The sequence below is a fragment of the Erpetoichthys calabaricus genome, chromosome 1, assembly GCF_900747795.2.
Source record: "Erpetoichthys calabaricus chromosome 1, fErpCal1.3, whole genome shotgun sequence".
Classification (NCBI taxonomy): Eukaryota; Metazoa; Chordata; class Cladistia; order Polypteriformes; family Polypteridae; genus Erpetoichthys; species Erpetoichthys calabaricus.
In genome coordinates, this window is record NC_041394.2 from 19,866,647 (window position 1) to 19,887,755 (window position 21,109).

General features: G+C 38.7%; 1 protein-coding gene across 2 annotated transcripts in view; it reads left to right on the forward strand.

Annotated features, from left to right (window-relative positions):
- akt2 (v-akt murine thymoma viral oncogene homolog 2) overlaps window positions 1-21,109 on the forward strand; it is a 163,517-nt gene that overhangs the window by 136,516 nt on the left and 5,892 nt on the right. For both annotated transcript variants that reach the window (XM_028796075.2, XM_028796082.2), the window contains exons 9-13: window positions 3,911-4,033; window positions 5,248-5,376; window positions 7,119-7,333; window positions 8,954-9,041; window positions 16,100-16,202. In XM_028796075.2, coding sequence (XP_028651908.1) covers window positions 3,911-4,033; window positions 5,248-5,376; window positions 7,119-7,333; window positions 8,954-9,041; window positions 16,100-16,202 — 658 coding nt within the window. The remainder of the gene's footprint in view (window positions 1-3,910; window positions 4,034-5,247; window positions 5,377-7,118; window positions 7,334-8,953; window positions 9,042-16,099; window positions 16,203-21,109) is intronic.

Below are 21,109 nucleotides of genomic sequence, written 5' to 3' on the forward strand. Positions count from 1 at the left end.
GCCGTTGACAGTTCGTAGATGGTGGAAACTTGTGACGCCTATGGAACGGGTAAGGAGAAGTCTGAGGTAATAACGTTCGGTGTCGTTAATGGCAACAACAGGCATTCTACCGATCACTTTTGTGCCTCCTCTGATTCTCTTTTTCCATTTTCCAGAGGACTGTTGGAATGTGTAATGTAGGGGAACATCAGTGTAATGTACTTCCACAGCTTCGGGATCTGTCTTGTTGAGTTCAAACCATGCTAAGAGCATAGTGTTTTTGTTGGCTTGTCTTTGTAGCGCTTGTTCTTCGTGACCCTCATGAAAGAAGATGACTTGTTGTTCTGGCAAATGAACTGGTAATCGTGTAATAAAGTCAGATTTTTCTGAAAGACTGTACTCATTCAAACGCCACATAGCCTCAGGAGCACTAACATACCTACCGTCAAGGAAAGTCTGAATTTCGTCATGTTGGAAAACACCATCGGCTGGCTTCCTGTGAAGTGCAATGGATGCAGCGTCGTGTCCTTTGTAGACATACTTATATAGATTACTAAATACATTGAATGGACGTGCAAACTTCATTAATATGAGCATTGAATTTCTGAGAAAGCCAGGGATTGTAAGGAACTATCCAACAGTTGTTGATCTCGTATTTGCCAACAATGGCAGAAGTCCCCTGTCTTCAGCGGTATATGGGGTATCCTTGTGTGTTTTCTTGAGTCTCGACATTGAAGTCCTTTGGGAAATTTTTGGTACACGTGCCGTCTTTCATGCAAGGTGAGTTGGCGTTGAGCATTCCACACGGACCATGTACCATGCATTTAGTGACAATTTGGAAAAGTCGAGGTTGTATTTCGGGATTTGGAAGCACAGACATATTTGTCTATGTCATCTTTGGTCCTTATTTTGGATTGTGAGCCAAGTGTAAGTAACATATGGCAATGAGGCAGTCCTCGTTTTTGGAACTCGATGACGAAGATGTAAGCAAGAACATTGCCAAAAATATTCCTCTCCAGAATATCTGTTAGGAAATCTTGCAGTTTGATATGAAAGATGCGAGCAACGATGTCAGGTCTGTGTTCTGGTCGCTGATGCTGGGAAATGGCGTTAGAGATTTCCGGCCAAGCAGGATTGCAGGTTAAGTTTAGGAATAAGTCAGGCTTTCCACATTTGCGGACAATTGCCATCGTGTCTTGGTTGTTCTGTTGCATGTACCTTTAACTGCCTTGAAAGGTAGAGGGAAGAATGATCAGTTGTCCAGGGAGGAGGTTATGATCTTGTGCTTTCGCAGCGACAGCATCCAGCAGTCCCCTGTAATTGCTGTACATGCAAATCTTGTTGATGGGAGCATAGGTAATGTAAACGCGCGCCTTCTGTTCTGACATATGCGTCGACGATGTATTGCTGCTAGAGATTGCCACTGGAATGCAAGACGTTAAATGCATGGAAAGCCTGTAAGCATAAAATTGGAGCTGCGTGACTGTTCTTTTCACGGTTCGCTTTTCTTCAACATGGGTCATTGTATGTGCCAGCCTGCATCTCCGTAAGGGAATAGCAGTGGATAAACCATGGGGTCACAGTTCATACTGAGTACAGAGATATGCTTGCAAGCATCTCCCCTTGGGTATATGCAAATGTTGCGTTGTGCAGGAGGTTCCCCATCTTCACCTACAAAGATAGCAGCAACATCAGTTTGACAGGACGGGGCCTTATACCTTCTCATATCCAGAGTTGGATTTTCCATGAATATCATTCGTAAAGCAGCAACAAGGTTACTGTGAATGATAATGTCATGCATTTGCATGTAAGACGTAGTGAAGGGATTATTAACCTGTCATAGCATTTTGTCTAGTTGCAGCAACAAAATGTCACTGCAAGCGCTGTTACATTCCTTTTGCAAACGTTGAGTGGTAGCCTCAGCAGAATCGAAGATATATAGCTGACCGTATCGTGGTGACGTGTTAGGATTGGTATATAAAGGAGAGACAGACCTGGTGATAAATTTGACTGTGGATTCTGAAAGCATACGGTCTGTGGCCAGATGGTTGAGTGATGTGGGCGCCCATTGAAGTGAAAGCTAAAGCAGAGTTGTATTCACTGATATGATCACAGTAATTTCGTGACAGCGAAAGAGGCCAGTCAAGAGGCTTTGTAATAAAAGAGGAGGTTGGGATAGCGGTGGCAAAGACACCTTGCCGGTATGACAACACTTAGTGTAATGTCCGGATTTGTTGACCTCTGATGGCCAATGAAGAGCATTGCAAGAAGTACGTAGTGCGGTAGGTAGGCCAATGTTATGTTCTTGGACGGGAATGGCGGTATCTTCTTGAAAAGCAGCGGAAAATTGAATGCGATGACTGTGCATGTGGTTTGCGAGAAGATGTGAGTTTTTGAAAGAGCTTTTGCAAAGAATGTGTCATGGGAATGTGTTTTCGTATGTTTGTTGAGAAGAAATGATGTTTCGAACGATTTAGCGCAGTGTTGACACTGAAAGGATTTTGTCAGGGAATGTGTTTTGAAATGGTTAGTAAGATATCTGTGTGCGTGAAACTGTTTGTCGCAAATGTTGCATACAAAGGTTTGTGTTGAATGGATTTGCACATGGTTGAAGAGATCCATCTCAGCCGTGAAGTCCTCATTACAAAATGTGCAATTGAAGGTGTGAGTGGAATGAGTTTGTAAGTGTTTCTTGAGAGTGTGAGTTGTTTTGAAGCATTGCTGGCAATGTTCACATTGCATCATTCGTTCAGTGGAGTGTGTTTTTAAATGTGCGTTGAGATATCTCTGCAGTCGGAAGGTTTTGGAGCAAATGGTGCATTGAAATTCCGGTGTGAAATGCGTTTGTAAATGTTTTTCAGTAAGTGGATAGTGGGAAGGTGACATCACATCAGTGTGGAGATCACGTGGGTGTGTATTTTGTGTGCACATACCAACATTGTCAATAGATGGCACCAGAAGGTCAGCACGTGTGTTTGTGAGAGGCAAGAAAACTTCGTAATGCCCATGATCCAAATGACCGCTAAAGAGCAGGGATATGGAGAGACATTGGCTCGGATTGTAAACTCGAGGAGAGGCATGAGAACATTCTCGGAAGTGAATGGTGACAGTAGCTGGAAGTATTTGGGACATCGCCACAATTTCTGCCTCACCACCATAAACTCCGGAAGTATTCATGTAGTCATCGTATTGTTGAGCAGACTGTATGACTATGCTTCCGTGACTAAGAACAATGGACAGCACGTCGCTGAAGTTATCCCAATGTTGGCAAACAAAGGTTACAGCCATGTTGCGAAGTTCGAGAGCAACAGTTTCGTCGATGACATTTTTCCAGAAATATCCGACTGATAGAAACAAACAGTTACCTGATGCAGGAATTTGTATAACACTGAAAGAAGACTTGTTTCCATGAAATACATGTGAAGCGGTGGCCATGTTAGGAAAATGAACAGTCAACATGGCTCAGAGGTGCATGTGGACTATAGCACAGACCAAAGCGACTCAGGATGTGTTTGGTGAGGAGTTGGGGGCGGGCACATGAGCAGGCAGTGCGTATGCCTCGAGAGCGAGGGTGGACGCGGGAGGAGGGTTAGAGTTGGCGGGCGGAGCTCTGTCGTGCATACCCCATGCGCACTGCCTGCTCATGCATCGAGAGCGAGGGTGGACGCAGGAGGAGGGTTAGAGTTGGCGGGCGAAGCTCTGTCGTGCGTGCGTACTCCATGGTCGGGCGACTTGGTCTTTTATATATATTTTATATATATATATAGATAGATGTTTCCTCTGGTAATTTTTGAAAGCAAAATATTTTTTTTTTCACTACTAACAAGTGATAAAAATAAGATAGGACAGTATTTGTAGGACCATACGAACATTTGGGATTTGAATGCACGAATTTGACAACCATTGGTATTCTGTCTTTAAATGTCCCCAGCTCTTCTTTCACCTTTCAAGAGAACGTGTTTTTACTGAAGATCGTGCTCGTTTCTATGGGGCTGAGATTGTGTCTGCTCTAGAGTACCTGCATTCAAGAGATGTTGTCTACAGAGACCTTAAGGTAAGAGTTTACCTTTTATTGTCATTTACTCAGTATTATAGCAGTGTCATGTTTAAATAATGCACTGAACACTTACTGTATTCCTCCTGTGTATGTGTGTGTGTGCATGTGTATATATATTTAATTCTTTTACAGATAATACCTGGCATTGACATCACATCACTGTATAGTTTTTATATGCTTTGGCTTTTGCTGCATAGCATCGTTATGTATTTTTAAAGCACTTACTAACCAAGATAAAAGGACTAAACATAAATGTTACTTTATTTTTAGTGTGCAATCAGTAACTGTTTAGAATTTATGCATCTGTCTGACCCTTTTCCTTATTCCACATATCCAGGGCAGGGTCCCAGAAAGTATTGGATGCAAGACAGGAAGAATCTCTGGATAGTGCACCAGTCCATCTCAAGGCAAACACACACACACACGCACACACACAAACAACAAAGCCAGTTCTCTTAACCTGCATGTCTTTGGGACAGTAGGAGGTAATTGGAGCACCCAGATACAAATCTATGTAAACATGGAGAGAACATGCAAACTTCACACAGGAAGCACCCAGGACATGAACCTGAGTCTCCTTGTTGTGAGGCACTTCTGTTGCATCTACAATGTAAAGGCAGATTTATTTTTTAGGTTGTTTTGAAGACACAGTATCAGAAAAGCACAAACGTTTCATTTGTTTTATCGATTTCTGTAAGGAAACTGTACCTATATAAAATATATATATATATATATATATATATATATATAACCTATTATGAAAAAAATAAGTTTTTGGACGAAAAAAGTTATTATAAACAAAACAGAACTAGACAAAAAATGTGTTAAATTGGCAAAATATACATTGTTTAGATTATTGTATAACTGTCTGTGTGGAGATTGCTAGATTGACTTCTGATTCTAAGTTAGCCTGGTGTAAGCCCATCTGCATTTGTGACCTGCAGTGGAGTGGCATCTTGTCCAGGTTTGGTTTCTTTTTTTGCAGGAAATTTTGGTTGGTTGGACATTATTTGTCTTCTTGCAAACCTACAGAAATCTGCAAAGCTTTAATTGTAATAATTGTTTTCAGAAACTAGATGGACTGATGAAAATACTTAACCAAATTGTAAGGGGGGGAATGTAAAATAAAAAAACAACGTATTTCCCAAACACTGCAGTGCATAGCCCTCCAGTTAGTAATTTTATTAGCATCAATTTTGTCTCTTTTGCAGCTTGAGAATTTGATGTTGGACAAAGATGGTCACATTAAGATTACAGACTTTGGCCTTTGTAAAGAAGGTATTACAGATGGAGCCACGATGAAGACTTTCTGTGGAACCCCAGAGTACCTTGCCCCTGAGGTAAGATGTGACTAATATTATCTGTTGACCTTATTAAATCAATTATCTTAAAAATATTTATTAGTGTATTGTATCTGCCTTGAAATACATTAAACTGGATTGATTTAAAGTATCCTGCATAACTAGACAGTTGGAGCTATAAAGTGTTTTGTTCCATCTTGGGTTCTAAAATATTTAGTAGACATAGCCACTTTAATAAAAGAACAAGTGTATGCTTATCTGTCTGGTTGATACGTCATCAAATAGATGCATCATAAAGATTAATACTGCTATTATGAGTCCAATACCAAATGGCATATATCGGAGACATACGCATTGCATGGCGCACTTCAGACTTTAACGATGCAGCCTACGTTGATTACTTCGATTTCAACCCATATTAGACAAGTAGCATAGCTAATGTAATATTAAATCTTAAGATGAAGTTCAGTGGAGACTGATTTTGTGCTTGAAATTTTCCTAAAAGAAAAATAAATGATGAAAGTAGTCATTTTCTTATTGAATTGTGCATATGGTGGTCTTGCAGCTGTTGATGCAGTCATCTGTTTATTTAGTGAAAACATAAGAGCATAAACTGATAGCAAAAAATCTTTTTGGAAAAAGATCATACACCGAATTTTATTTATTTATTTATTTTTTTAACGATCTTGTTAAAGTACTTTGAGACAGTCTCTTTTATTGCAGAAATGGTCAAGTGGTACTGTTTTGTAGGTAGCATTAATCACTCTTCAAGAAAAATCATTTGTTTTCCTAAACTGTAGCTTGGCATTGTTAGGTGACATAGTTAGTAACAAAGGATATTCACTAATGATAAGATTCTGTCAAGAGGTGGACACTAGTAAAATATTTTTTACATTTTTGACAACAATGATAAAAATGTCGTTGTTGAAATAGGTTCTTGAAAGATAAGATAGTTGTTCAACAGTCCAGCTCATTAATGAAATACATATGGTCTCGCTCACTTTTATACATCTGCTCATGGTTACATTACTAAAGCAGTGAAATTTAAAGCAAGAGTCATCCTGTATTTCACAAATTCCTCCATTATTAAACCTGCTTAATCCAGTTTGGTATTACATGGAGTCTGTTCTGTCAAAACCTGGATATGGTAGCAGGCCACTGTAGTGTACACTTATGCATACACCCACACTTACTCATATGGGAACAGTTTAATGGTGTCAGTTAACATAACACATGCCTTTTTCATGTGTGAGGAAAACTTGAGTATCTAAACGTTGGGAGGATGTTTAAACTTCACACAGACAATGCCCAGGCCAGAATTCAAACGTAGTACTCTAGAGCTGTGAGGCAGCAATATATAGTACAACTATGCCTTTCACTTCAGAGTTGTTACTCATACTTAAGTTGAGTAAAACGTATTGGGAAACTTTTAATAGTTTTTAGCAAAGTACAAAGGCAAGGTGCCATGATTACCTCTTTGTTTTCATCCTCTTGAATTTCAGTCTTCAAAATTTAAATCTTGAAATAATCTACACAGGGTACAAACTCCTGCAGCTTTGCCATATAAAAAGATTTCTCCACTTGAACATAGATTTCAAGTTAAATGACGGACAGAACCCAATAGTTCTAATGAATATGTAAATTTCTCATTTTCATCACTGAGTAGTGATTTCTTTATGGGTGAGTATATAGAGAAATAATTTGTTATGAATTTCATAGGACTCAATGGAACGGGCAACTGTGGTCCCAGATTCTGTATGTTTTCCTTTCTATATTCTCAGGTGTTAGAAGACAATGATTATGGCCGGGCAGTAGACTGGTGGGGGCTAGGTGTGGTCATGTATGAAATGATGTGTGGTCGGCTTCCCTTTTACAACCAAGACCATGAGCGACTCTTCGAGCTTATTCTTATGGAGGAAATACGCTTCCCAAGAAACCTCTCTCCTGAGGCGAAATCTCTTTTGGCCGGATTGCTTAAGAAGGACCCCAAGCAAAGGTATACAGGATATTTAAACTATTGGTTTTTAATGAAACATAAATAAAGACACATGAAGAAGCAGCTACACAGCCACCTGTGTAAGTTTGGTCTTTTTTTTTGTTTTTGTTTAAGTGCTCAAAGTATGCAATGGTTAGGTCCTAGTACTCTGTGCTTTTGTAAATGTGTTGCCTTGTGGATACTGAAGGAACATTACACAGATTTCCATAAACCTCGTTTCATATGCAGACAAACCTTATGAAATCCATCCATCCATCCATTTTCTAACCCGCTGAATCCGAACACAGGGTCACGGGGGTCTGCTGGAGCCAATCCCAGCCAACACAGGGCACAAGGCAGGAAACAATCCTGGGCAGGGTGCCAACCCACCGCAGGACACACACCCACACACCAATCACACACTAAGGCCAATTTAGAATCGCCAATCCACCTAACCTGCATGTCTTTGGACTGTGGGAGGAAACCGGAGCGCCCGGAGGAAACCCACGCAGACACGGGGAGAACATGCAAACTCCACGCAGGGAGGACCCGGGAAGCGAACCCGGGTCCCTTATGAAATCATAAAGGAAAAATTCACACACTTCACAGTTCAACCCCTTTGCTGTTCTGCTGTTTAATTTACCTATATGCAAGATAGCATCATGTCTGTAAAGTTATTTCTGGTAATGAGTGAGAAATAAAAGTAGTCCAAGTTCTGCAATTACAGACTGTATGGCCTATTAGTAGTTTTCAGGGTAAATTAATAAAGCATGTGCATTTAACTTGCACGTTTATTTATGAACTTTGGCAAGTAAGAGAATAAACGAACTTTGGCAAGTAAAAGAAGATACTAACTGGAGATAGTAATTTCTCACTTTTCTTGAAGGAAATAACCTGGGCAGGCAGACTTCCTTTCCAATAGAACCTAGTGAGAAATGGTGTGGTGCATTAACTCAAAAAGGAGAGTTATTTGTATTGACAGTAACACATGACATTGTAACACTATTTAATATAGTGATACTCAGTCTAATTAAGGTACATTTTTCCAATTGAGATCTGTGGGGCCTGACTGTATTTCACCAGAACAGAGCAGAGTCCCAAGTTTATCTTGATCATAAACAGTGACAGCCTGTGATAATTAAGGTGCATTTTATCTATTGATTCATACATCCCCCAGTTTTTCTAAATTGACAACTTCACTTCCATAAAAGTATTTAATTATGTTATAAAACAATACTTTTGGCATCTCATATATTAAAAGATATTTTCAAGTCACTTGAGATCTCATTTACTGTATATGTTAAGTAGTTTTGAGCCATGTATAGCTTCTCCTTTGTACTTCAGACCAATTAGGTGGTAGTTCATTTACTTCCTAATTTTTTATCCTTTTTTCACACCAAGTTCTTTGACAGGTACGTGGAAGCTAGAGTCAAGTGTACTGTATTAAAAATGGTTAGTAAGTAATTTAGTTAATAAATGTGGCTATTGAACATTATATGTATATCTTATATGTTTAGGCAGGTGGCGTTTTTCTTTACTATATGATATGATTGAATCAGAGTGAAAAAGTTTTTAGATTGACATCAGGTTATTTTGTATGTTAATACAGACTAATTTTGGTAAACATTTTCATCCATGTAGACTGGGAGGCGGGCCAGATGATGCCAAGGAGGTGATGAACCACAAGTTCTTTACTGCAATCAACTGGCAGGATGTGATTCTGAAAAAGGTAATAATTAAATAAACTAGTTATAATGGCAGCACTGCTGTTTGCAATCGCCATTGAACCATTGGCGGTTCACTGTCGAAATTCCTATCAGATAAAGGGGATTATCAGAGAAAGACTGGAACAGAAAATTTCTCAATATGCAGATGATATGGTCTTATATATATCAGACCCAGAAAACACTGTCCCCGCTGTTTTAACAGCACTAACAGAATTTCAAAAGATATCTGGTCTTAGAATTAATCTGAATAAAAGTATACTCTTTCCAGTGAACTCACAAGCACATAATATTAGATTAGACACCCTACCTTTTACCATAGCAGATCAGTTTAAATACCTAGGGGTAAATATCACAAGTAAACATAAAGCTCTTTATCAACAAAATTTTGGCCTCTGTATGGAAAAAATTAAGCAAGACTTGCATAGATGGTCAACCCTTCATCTCACTCTAGCCGGAAGAATTAACATTGTTAAGATGAATATCCTTCCTAAACTTCTCTTTTTATTTCAAAACATTTCAATATATATCAATAAATCGTTTTTTAAACAGTTAGATTCAATAATAACCTCATTCATTTGGAACTCAAAACACCCACGTATCTGAAGAGCGACCCTACAAAGACCTCAGGCAGAAGGTGGCATGGCTTTACCTAATTTTCAGTTTTATTACTGGGCAGCAAACATACAAGCCATAAAAACCTGTAGTACTTCTTTATATTCCCTGCTCTGCTCTCCAATAAATGAAAGTTATCGCAAATATACTAATAACCCAATTGTGCTTTACTCACTCAGAATATGGAACCAAATTAGAAAGCATTTTAAGATGGAAAATCGTTTATCAGTGGCACCTCTGCAAGAGAACCACCTCTTTCAACCTTCGCAAGTATATCCAGTCTTTAATACCTGGAAAAGTTTTGGGATTAAAATGCTCAGAGATCTTTATATAGACAACATATTTACATCTTTTGAACAATTACGTTCAAAATTCAACCTCCCAGCTACACATTTCTTTTACTATCTTCAAATTAGAAGTTTTGTTAAACAGAAATTGCCCGATTTCCCCCACCTTGCACCCTCCACAATGCTGGAAAAAATAGTGCTCAATTTCGAGGAAATAAACACTATTTCCACAATATATAAAATCTTATTAGAGTCCCTACCTTTCAAAGATCCAAGAGGACATTGGGAAGAAGATCTCTTAATCAATATATCAGAAAAGGAGTGGAAGGTAGCAAAGCAGAGAATTCACTCGAGTTCTATATGCGCAAAGCATAGAATTATTCAACTAAAAATTATATATCGAGCCCATCTGTCTCGCTTAAAACTGTCCAAAATGTTTCCAGGGCAGGATCCAACCTGCGAACGCTGCAACCAAGCTCCTGCCTCACTGGGTCACATGTTCTGGGGGTCTGGGGAACCAGAGCACCCGGAGTAAACTCCCACAGACACAGGAAGAGCATGCAAACACCACACAGGGAGAACATGGAAAGTAAACCCTGGTGTCCTTCCTTGGATACAACAGCACTACCGCTGTGCCATCATGCTGCCATATATATATATATATATATATATATATATATATATATATATATATATATATAATACACCCATATGTATAGCCTACATAAGGAACATTATGCAAGTAAGAATTTCAGTGTACCTTGATACTGCCTGAATCTCGCGTCTTTACACAAAAGGTATTGAGTCCTGGAATGAAGTCCCGGCTAAACTCTTGACTCTTCACTGTGCTGCTCTTAAGACCCCTGTTATCGTGCACAGCTATATATATATTTATTTATTTAATATTTTAAGATTAAGTGATTCCAAAAAAGGATAATCTAATCAGTTACAGATAAATGTAAACAATTAGTTGTTATCAGTTCTATAATTACACAATATTTATGATTGTTTTACTCTGTTGTATTGGCTTACAATTAACATACAGTAATACGTTTGTGAAACATGATGGTGCTGTATTCATTTTAATTGTGGCTACTTGTATCTGTGCTGCAAACTGGCACTTGTTCAGTTGCGTCCTGCCGTAACAAATGAAGAGTGAAAAAGAGTGGAATGCATTTATTTTAAGGACAATTAAATGCATGGAAAATGTAAGAGTAAGAATACCATCAATCTAATGTTAGTGTTCTTCCCATAGGACAGTCACAGAGATAAACACACACCTACAAATATGTTACTTGGCAAATAAACCCTAAATGCCATGACTTTATATAAATATTCACACACACATACATCTGTGTATATCTCTCTATATATAAAAGGAAATCCTGGAATGGAAAGCAAATGCAAGGCTACGATACGTGATAATCTCGAAAGACATTTAAAAGACCCGCGAGACCAAGGAGACTTGCCACGGTGCATCTCACGGGGACCGTAAACATGAGACTTCATGCCAAGAGATTGTCCCAGGGCCATAGCAAAAAGGACAGCGGCTGTACAGGCTTTAAAAAGATCGAAAGGTAGCGCGATGGCAGCTACCCCAAATGAACGTGAGCAGCGTTGTATATCCTGCAAGAAATAATTCAAACACGCCCGGGGCCAGAAATAAAAGACCGGTATTGCTTTTACAAAGTCACGTGAGACCAGGCAGTGAGCCATCATTTAAAACAAGTCAACAGACCTCTAATCTAGCAGTTGTTGGATTGCTTTTGGCAGGCAAGCATCATGTGCTCGGAGCTCTTAAAACAACGACATGCGACAGGCAGAAGAGGCAGCTAGCAAGCAGCAAAAAGACAGCAAATGATCCAAAGGCATATCCTTAGCGTACGTTCAGCCGCAACACCCTTCACAATACGAGCAGTATTATACGTCTGGGAAGAAAGAGATGTAAACACGTGCGGGGCAGGAAATAAAGAAAGTATTGTTTTTACAAAAGGTTTTAAAGTAAAAGTGAAAATAATGCATATGTAACAATTCACAAGAAAATAACAATCTCTTTAAATTGTAGATTGCCTGCCTAAGGTAAAGTCATCCCTGATGAATGGGGATGTGGGAATGAGGGGTCCTTTCATCGGATTAGCGCTATTTCAGATGTGGAATGGCAAAATGGGGGAGGCAGCTTGATGAATGAGGTCTCCAGGACTTAAAACAAATCCAAATCATATTATGTGATATCAGTGAGCGAAGCCACTGGGTAATCAGCTAGTGTAATATATAATATATATATTACATGTGTAGACATTAACATGTTTTTCTTCTTCCTTCATTCCCTGATTAGTTTCCTAGAGTGCACCTGCGTTAACTTGACATGTTCTTTTCCTGTTTGTGTGGGTTTGTTGTAGTTACTCTACAATTTCTCAAACTGTAAGAGATGCCTGCAGGTTGCAAAAACTTAATATGCCTGAGTATGATTGAGTGTTACTTTATGTATGAGGATGCCTAATATAAACTGATGCCTGTCACAGAAATACACAGGCTGACAGTGTCCAGAAATTGAACATACTAGCTTTAATAAATGGTTGAATTGATATTGAATGCTTTTCCGGATATTAGCTTTGCATGCCTAATTTAGAAAACAAAGTCTCTGATTTTCAAAATATATCATAAACCCTAAATCTTTATAGGATTCCACTGGCTAGATGGCCCTGTCTTTGGATATATGTGTAACTATTGCAGGGAAATTTGCAGAGGTTCCAAAACCAGACAGAAAATATAATCACTGTTTCTAGAGGGCTGTGTCAAGTACTCAGACATATATTCTGAAGCACTTGCCTTAATCCACCTTAAGTGGCTGACAATTTTGTTAAATTAAAAAAACTACATTGTATTTTCCATCCATCCATCCATTTTCCAACCCGCTGAATCTGAACACAGGGTCACGGGGGTCTGCTGGAGCCAATCCCGGGCAGGGTGCCAGCCCACCGCAGGACACACACAAACACACCCACACACCAAGCACACACTAGGGCCAATTTAGAATCGCCAATCCACCTAACCTGCATGTCTTTGGACTGTGGGAGCCCGGAGGAAACCCAGGCAGACACGGGGAGAACATGCAAACTCCATGCAGGGAGGACCTGGGAAGCGAACCCAGGTCCCCAGGGTCTCCCAACTGCGAGGCAGCAGCGCTACCCACTGCGCCACCGTGCCGCCCACATTGTGTTTTCGATTATGTAAAATTACATTCTTACAATTATAAAACATAATGCATGGCAAAGATGATTATTTTTTTATACTTATTTAGGCACCCTTGTGATCGTTCATATAAAATCCACCATTTTAAACTATAAATACATGTGCTTAAGCAATACATTCTAGGAGAAGTTATTTACACCCATTTTCTGTTTGGAATTTGAATTGGATATCAGCAACTTTTTAGATCAATAGGTTGAACTTCTGGAGCATAGGATAGTTTCTTGCTTTTGGGAGTGCTGAGATTTCAGAAATGTATATTGGTGACTCTTTTGCTTTGTTATATTGACATGCAGCCTCATATTTTTATGGTTATTACATAGTTTGTTTATTTGAATGGAGGCCCTTTTGTGTGCCACCACATATCTGTAACCAAAGTGCCAGAATGATTCTCTTTACAAAATAATAATTTAGTAAAAAACAAAACTTGGCAAAAAGATTTATATAATGTGATAATGCAAATCAGTAAAAGAATGAACAAATACAAATTCTTATAACTGCTCTGGGCATTTTGTAAGCATGTTATAGATCTCTTCTGTCTATTCAGAAGGGTGAATGGCCTACTTGTTCACTCTTCACAAATGTACCACAATTGTTAGCTACTTTTTGGCTGCATTGTTTCTCTGCTAGTTTGAGCCACGGCGGAACACTCCTTCTGATTCTAAACTCCACAGACGCCTTACTAAACAGTGGCTTTATACCCCATCCTGGGGTTGCTTATTTGTTCATATTATAAGTCTTACATTTTACAGTTGTTGAATTTCATTTAAGAGATATTTGTCAATTCATCCTTTTTTTGGAAAAAAAAAGTTTTGTTTCCTTTCAATTGCTAGCCCCATTTGGCTGATGACTTTCCTTTTTTGTCTTTTTGTGTGTCAGTTACATTAACAACTACTGTACTATTTAGAACAACATTACCTTCAGTAAGATGATAACTGGAAGCCCAAAATGTTTTTCATCTTATAAATTGGTTTCACTTTTTCAAGGTTATCTCCAAAAGTAACATTTACATTTATTCTCATAAGTACATATTACAGTGAAATTCTTATATTTGTATGCATATCTTGGATTGCAGACTGCCACAGAATATCAACAGTGGGTCAAAAAAAAAGCAATGAATATGACAACATACACCAAATGCAATGTGTATGTGCACTCTGTATAATATATGCCAATTTATGCCTGCCCAGAACTTTATTGGTCATATTCTGCATTAAAGTTTGCAGTGCACTTCTGTGGGATTGTATTTTGTTATGCATGTACTGAAATGCACTGCATTTTCCTTTTGAACAAATGGTGCACTGCAAACATTGAGACTCCTGGAGAACACTAACTTGTGCCATATAACTGAGGTTGCAGACAAACTAACATCATAACCTAATGAAATGTTACATTGGAAGTAAAAAAAAGAATGGTAAAAGTAGTACAAATTTTTATTTGAGTTAAATATTCTGGGAACATAGCAAAATGAGAGGAGGAATAAATAATGTAAATAAATAACATTCAGTTAACAGCTATAGAAAGAGTATATGCCGACCTTCTTTCTTTTTAAAATGTCCTTTATTAGGTTATAGTGTTAGTTGTATACGCGATCTATTGGAATAAAAATTGCAATTTATTTTATTAATGCATGTGACAGGCACCTTGGAATTGGGTGCGTTGAGAACGGCACCCTTGAGTGAGTGTATCACAAGTGACATTGTAGGCATTTGGGACTACACTTGCACTCTTTTGAATTCATTTCAATTAAATGATGCTTGTCAGCACAGATTTAAGCGTTAGACCAATAAGTCTGAGATGTACAGTATTGTCAACTTGGTCAGCTAGTGTATCTACATATGCTGTATGTGGAACATGTAGATGTCAATATGAATGGCCATTGGTTAAAAAATACTGACATTTACCAAAATGGAGGAGAGGGCATAGTGATTGTATTAGGTGACTGAGTTCTACAAGTTTGCTTTTCTAAAGTAACTGTGTGCCAGTAGTATTCTGCAACAACTTCGGCACCCGCTGTAATGCTTTGTGTCCTTTGCTGAGCAGGTGCCGTGCATGAATGTTATATAGCTGGCGAAAGCAGACTTCATTTTGCGCTTATTATAGATGGAGATATCTGGGCCTTCCTTAAAAGAAAACCTCTAGTAGAAGGAAAGTTATAGCCCAGAAGTTTTTTTTTGTTTTTTTTTTTTTAAGCTAAGCCACTGCAGTAAATTCTTGGCTAACTAGACTTTTGTGTAATTTTGTTTTGATCTTTTACAGTTGTTTGCCCAAATGTATAATCTTTCTAAGAGGTTGTATTGTTTTTTTGGGTCATTAGTTTTTGTCAAATCACAACTTGACACACTTTTCCTGCAATACAGCAAATGTCTGACAGGTAGGTATGTGTATGAAGAATACATGAATTACAAGCTGTCACTCTCAACGCAGCCTGCCTTTTAGGAAATAAGCAGTTCAGGCCAAACTATGGAGAAAACTATTCTGACAGATTCTTTTAAAACTGTTAATGCCTAGTGGTAAAGAATAAAGCATTAAAATAACATGATTTCAAATTAGGAATAAAGACTGAAATTATACATGAGGCTCTGTCATAAACTCAGTATTTGCTGACTAAGGGATTGGCTGCAGCAAAAACTTAAAATTACTGATAAAAAAACAAAAACATGCAAATGTAAAATTATGGGATATATTAAATAAGCTACTTTCACACTGCATTTCTCATTAATCTCCAGAACCAGAATAGAAATGTTTACGTACAAAATGTGACAAAAAACATTTTACAGGGTCATAACCCAAGATATCTTGACCTGATTAAATGAAAATTTAGAAACTCGTACTGTGCATTGTCATCTTTTCACAGTAATGCATTGTGGGTTCCATGTTATTTACAGCTCATGTATTCTTGTTCCCAACAGCTTGTACCCCTTTTCAAACCTCAGGTGACATCTGAAACAGACACCAGATATTTTGATGAAGAATTCACCGCCCAGACCATAACAGTTACGCCACCAGACAGATGTAAGTTATTTATGTTAGAGATTATCTGTGAACTAGAGTATCTTGCAGTCCCTTGGAAAATGTTAACATTTTCCAATTAAAATGATACACTCATATTTGTGGTCATATAATATTTTTACTTAAAACTTGCATGCTCAAACTAAAATTTTCCACATGTGAAGATAATTTCAGTTTGAGTCACCATACAAGATTTCATTTATTATTCTTTAATCTGAAAGCATTCACATGAATATTTCAGTCATTGTGGTAACACATGTATTTAACAAAAAATATTGTATTGATATTTAAGGTAATATTTTGGCATCACATGTAGTGATGAAAATTTAAAGTTAAACTTGCATAAATGTTGAGGGTCCTTGTGTTAATATGAGAGTAAATCAAAAAGTAATATCAATTTGAAAATTATGCAGGAACTGCAATGGATAGAAGCTGAAGCAGAACAACTCGTGATGGCTGGCTTATGGGTAGTGGCTTGTGGATTGCACTCCCACTGCCCAAGGAAATCTTACTATGGCATGCATTCCACTATGGTGCAGTCTTGTAGTAGAGTGTCCATGTTCGTTTGACTTCAACTAGAGTAGTGGCAGAGTGATGTTGAATTGTTTGAATGTGTTATACTGTATCAGCTTCTATCCTTTGCAGTTACCACATACATTTTCTGCAAAAACTCCTTAAAAGTCTCTGTTTAGAACCTTGTTTGGAGATTATTGTCACCATATTATATTGGTTGATTTGCCTCCGTTCTCTCCCCAGGATCTTTTACATCAGGGGTAGGTAATGTCGGTCCTGGAGAGCCACAGTGGCTGCAGGTTTTTGTTCCACCGCAGTTTCTTAAGGAGATGTCAGTTATTACTGATTGAGCACTTACTGCTCAAGTTTCATTTTGATGCTTCATTTTAGTAGTCTTGCTTGTTAAGGCTCCCCATTCTTAATTGCTTATTTCAGTCTTAAACAGTTGCATTCACTCTTTTTAATGGTTCCTTATTAGCAATAAGATGCAAATGACAATGAAGCCAGCAGTTCCCCATCAAAGTTGTTTCCAGTTACACCTGTATGGATTCATGCACTGTTTGGTTTAATAAAATACTTAAGAGAAAAATGTGACAGACTGAAAATTAACTGTTTTAGGCTTCAAACATTTTAGATGATATCCTTGGAAAGAAAAAAAAATCTATGATATAAGAACCCAACATTGCAGACTAACAAACCATAAAAAATAAATAAGGTCTTGGTTAGTTGGATGGCAAGGATTGGTTTCTAATTAAGCAATTGGGATGAAACGAAATCCTGCAGCCACTGCGGCCCTCCAGGACTGATGTTGCCTACTCCTGTTGTACATCCTTCTTTGGCTACAGGTTCATGATATTGAGGTTGTAGTACAATTTGTACCTCCATGGGTTGTTGTATGGAAGGCCTTTTTCTTGGGTGATAGAAAAACATTAAATCATCTACGTGGATTTTGCTTGCTAGAATAAGACTGCTCTGGCTAAGGAATAGGTTTCAAAGGTGACTAAAGTAATGTTGTTGGCTGAAATGCAAATGTTTACATGTAGTGCAAACCTCTTGATGCCCATATTCTAAATAAAACCATGCTTGTAGAGAATACAATACTGTATGAAAGCAATCAAAAGATGATGCAGCAGTCCAAATCAGGCAATCAGGTGTATACTGTAGTGATGTAATCGTAAAAAAAAAGGTAAGCGTTTTTAAGTAGCATAGGCAAAGACTTGACCTCAATAACATTAACATTGTATGATATAACTTGAAATTTGGAGTTCTGGAAATAAAAATAAGCACATCTGGATATTAAATGTCATACTCTAGAAACTTTCTTAACCCCTCTCAGCTACTGGTAAACACGTATTCTTTATTGGATCGAATCACTGACTTTGACTAGGCAATTACAGATCATATTTTTTTTAATTTAAACCACTCCAGCATGTTTTTGACTATATTAGAACACTCTAGACGAGAACAGGCCATTCAGCCCAACAAAGCTCGCCAGTCCTATCCACTTATTTCTTCCAAAAAAAACATCAAGTCGAGTTTTGAAAGTCCCCAATATCTTACTGTCTACCACACTACTTGGTAGCTTATTCCAAGTGTCTATCGTTCTTTGAGTAAAGAAAAACTTCCTAATGTTTGTGCGAAATTTACCCTTAATAAGTTTCCAACTGTGTCCCCGTGTTCTTGATGAACTCATTTTAAAGTCACAGTCTCGATCCACTGGACTAATTCCCTTCATAATTTTAACACTAGAATTACCAGAGCCTACGAAAAAACTCGTAAATCCGTCCCACCTTAAATCGCGTCTTAAATCCGTTTGCACCTCTCCGCCAGAGTCCTTTGTCATCTAAATGTGCTGATAAAGCTACTAGCAGCCAGCTATTCCATCCCCCCACCGACTTAGAATGAACTTCTCTCCTAGCTCAAGCCTTGCCTTGATTTGATTACCTGGGATTGAAGTGGAGTTTTACAGTGGAAATAATTCTAGCGTTATTTGGAATACACGCATTTCATGTGTGTTCCATTTCTATAGTTGGCTGTGCAAACACATTTTTAAAACAGAAACGTTTTTCATATTCTAATAGTAAATGACAAAATGTAGGCATAAACTATATAACGTATGAAGCCTGAAGTCCATATATCAAAGAAACACTTTCACAAAAGGTACAAATAAAAGAACACGTGCGCCTTCATTCAAAAAAAAAAAAAAAAAAAAAAAAAAAAAGCCGCGTTAGCATGCTACATTGACTCTCTTACTGCAACCGCCGCGGTGGCGTAATGGTATCCGCTCCTGACTGGGAATCAGAGGGTGGCGAGTTCGATCCCGCACGGCTCCACTTCAAGAAATTAACTGCTCTTATTCTTACAATTTTAGAATAACAATATAAATTTGATTTCAGTCTGTAACAGGCGGTGTAACTTATGATACTGGTAAAGGTTAGCTTTTTTTTTTTTTTAATTCACTTTTCATTCTCGCAGTCGCATTCAGAATCAATCCATACAACCCCATTTGACACAGCTGGTTTCACATAAATAAAAGTGCACTTTTATTCAAGACTATAACCGAAGAATAAAGAAAGCAAGTTACAGTTGGTGGTTGATACGACAGCTTGCGTGGTGCAATGTTAAGAACTGCTGATTTCCGATCCGTGCTATATAAAATCATCACATTCAAATATTAACAGTTCCCACACACCCAAGGTCCGCCATTCCTACATTTACAACATGTGTACTTGTTGCAGTGTACACACCTCTCTGTGCTATGGTTCCTATTACAGTGAATGAGCACCTGACACTGAACTTTCTTCCCTGGGGGAAGCTGAGGTCTTAGAACGGAAGTTTGTTGATGCTGTATCATCTTTTCATTTTCCATCGCCTTTTCCTGTAAGAAGCGACGACGAAGTTCCTCTGCAAGGTGAGCCATGAACACTCTTCTTTTCTCAGCGGACCCCGTGCATGCCTTATACAGGACGTGTGCGTTCATCGCTGCTAGGTCAAGGATGTTGTACAACACAGCAACTGGCCACCTGCGTGTTCCTGTGCGCACTGAACAAGCACGCGCCTTCTGGTCCATGATGTCAACGCCACGCTGGAGAAAAAAGAAAGACAAATATATGTGACATTTTGAAGAAATCATTTTATCACCAGAATAGCACCAGAATACTTCGTCACACTAATATTTTTTTCATTAGCATACCTTCATGTGGTTGTAGTCTGTGACCGTGTTTGTTTTTTTTTTTTTTTTATCTTGCCCAATCTCCACATCATGGTGCATTGTGCTGAGAATGCAGACAGACTTCATCTTTTTGGGCACATACACTGTCAGCATGGCACTGGGAGATCTAAACACCAGCGTGGAGAATTGTTCGTGTACTGAACTGACTTTAGCTACAGGTGGAAGTTCCCGTCGCACTTTATTCATGGTGCCAAGCAGAGCTGTATTGCGGTGCAGCAGTCTATTAGCCAGCGAAAGTGACGTGAAGAAGTTGTCTGTTGTTATGGTTCTGCCTTTTTGGATTGCGGCAGATTTGGAGACAAAGTACATGTGCAATGCCACTCCTTATTTAGGAAAAGATCCCAGTCGTCCCACGGGAGAAAGACTTTCCGAGTCTGTGGTCATAAAGCTTATGGAGCCATTTCTGGACAAAGGCAGAACCGTAACAACAGACAACTTCTTCACGTCACTTTCGCTGGCTAATAGACTGCTGCACCGCAATACAGCTCTGCTTGGCACCATGAATAAAGTGCGATGGGAACTTCCACCTGCAGCTAAAGTCAGTTCAGTACACGAACAATTCTCCACGCTGGTGTTTAGATCTCCCAGTGCCATGCTGACAGTGTATGTGCCCAAAAAGATGAAGTCTGTCTGCATTCTCAGCACAATGCACCATGATGTGGAGATTGGGCAAGATAAAAAAAAAAAACCAAACACGGTCACAGACTACAACCACATGAAGGTATGCTAATGAAAAAAATATTAGTGTGACGAAGTATTCTGGTGCTATTCTGGTGATAAAATGATTTCTTCAAAATGTCACATATATTTGTCTTTCTTTTTTCTCCAGCGTGGCGTTGACATCATGGACCAGAAGGCGCGTGCTTGTTCAGTGCGAACAGGAACACGCAGGTGGCCGGTTGCTGTGTTGTACAACATCCTTGACCTAGCAGCGATGAACGCACACGTACTGTATAAGGCATGCACGGGGTCCGCTGAGAAAAGAAGAGTGTTCATGGCTCACCTTGCAGAGGAACTTCGTCGTCGCTTCTTACAGGAAAAGGCGATGGAAAAAGAAAAGATGATACAGCATCAACAAACTTCCGTTCTAAGACCTCAGCTTCCCCCAGGGAAGAAAGTTCAGTGTCAGGTGCTCATTCACTGTAATAGGAACCATAGCACAGAG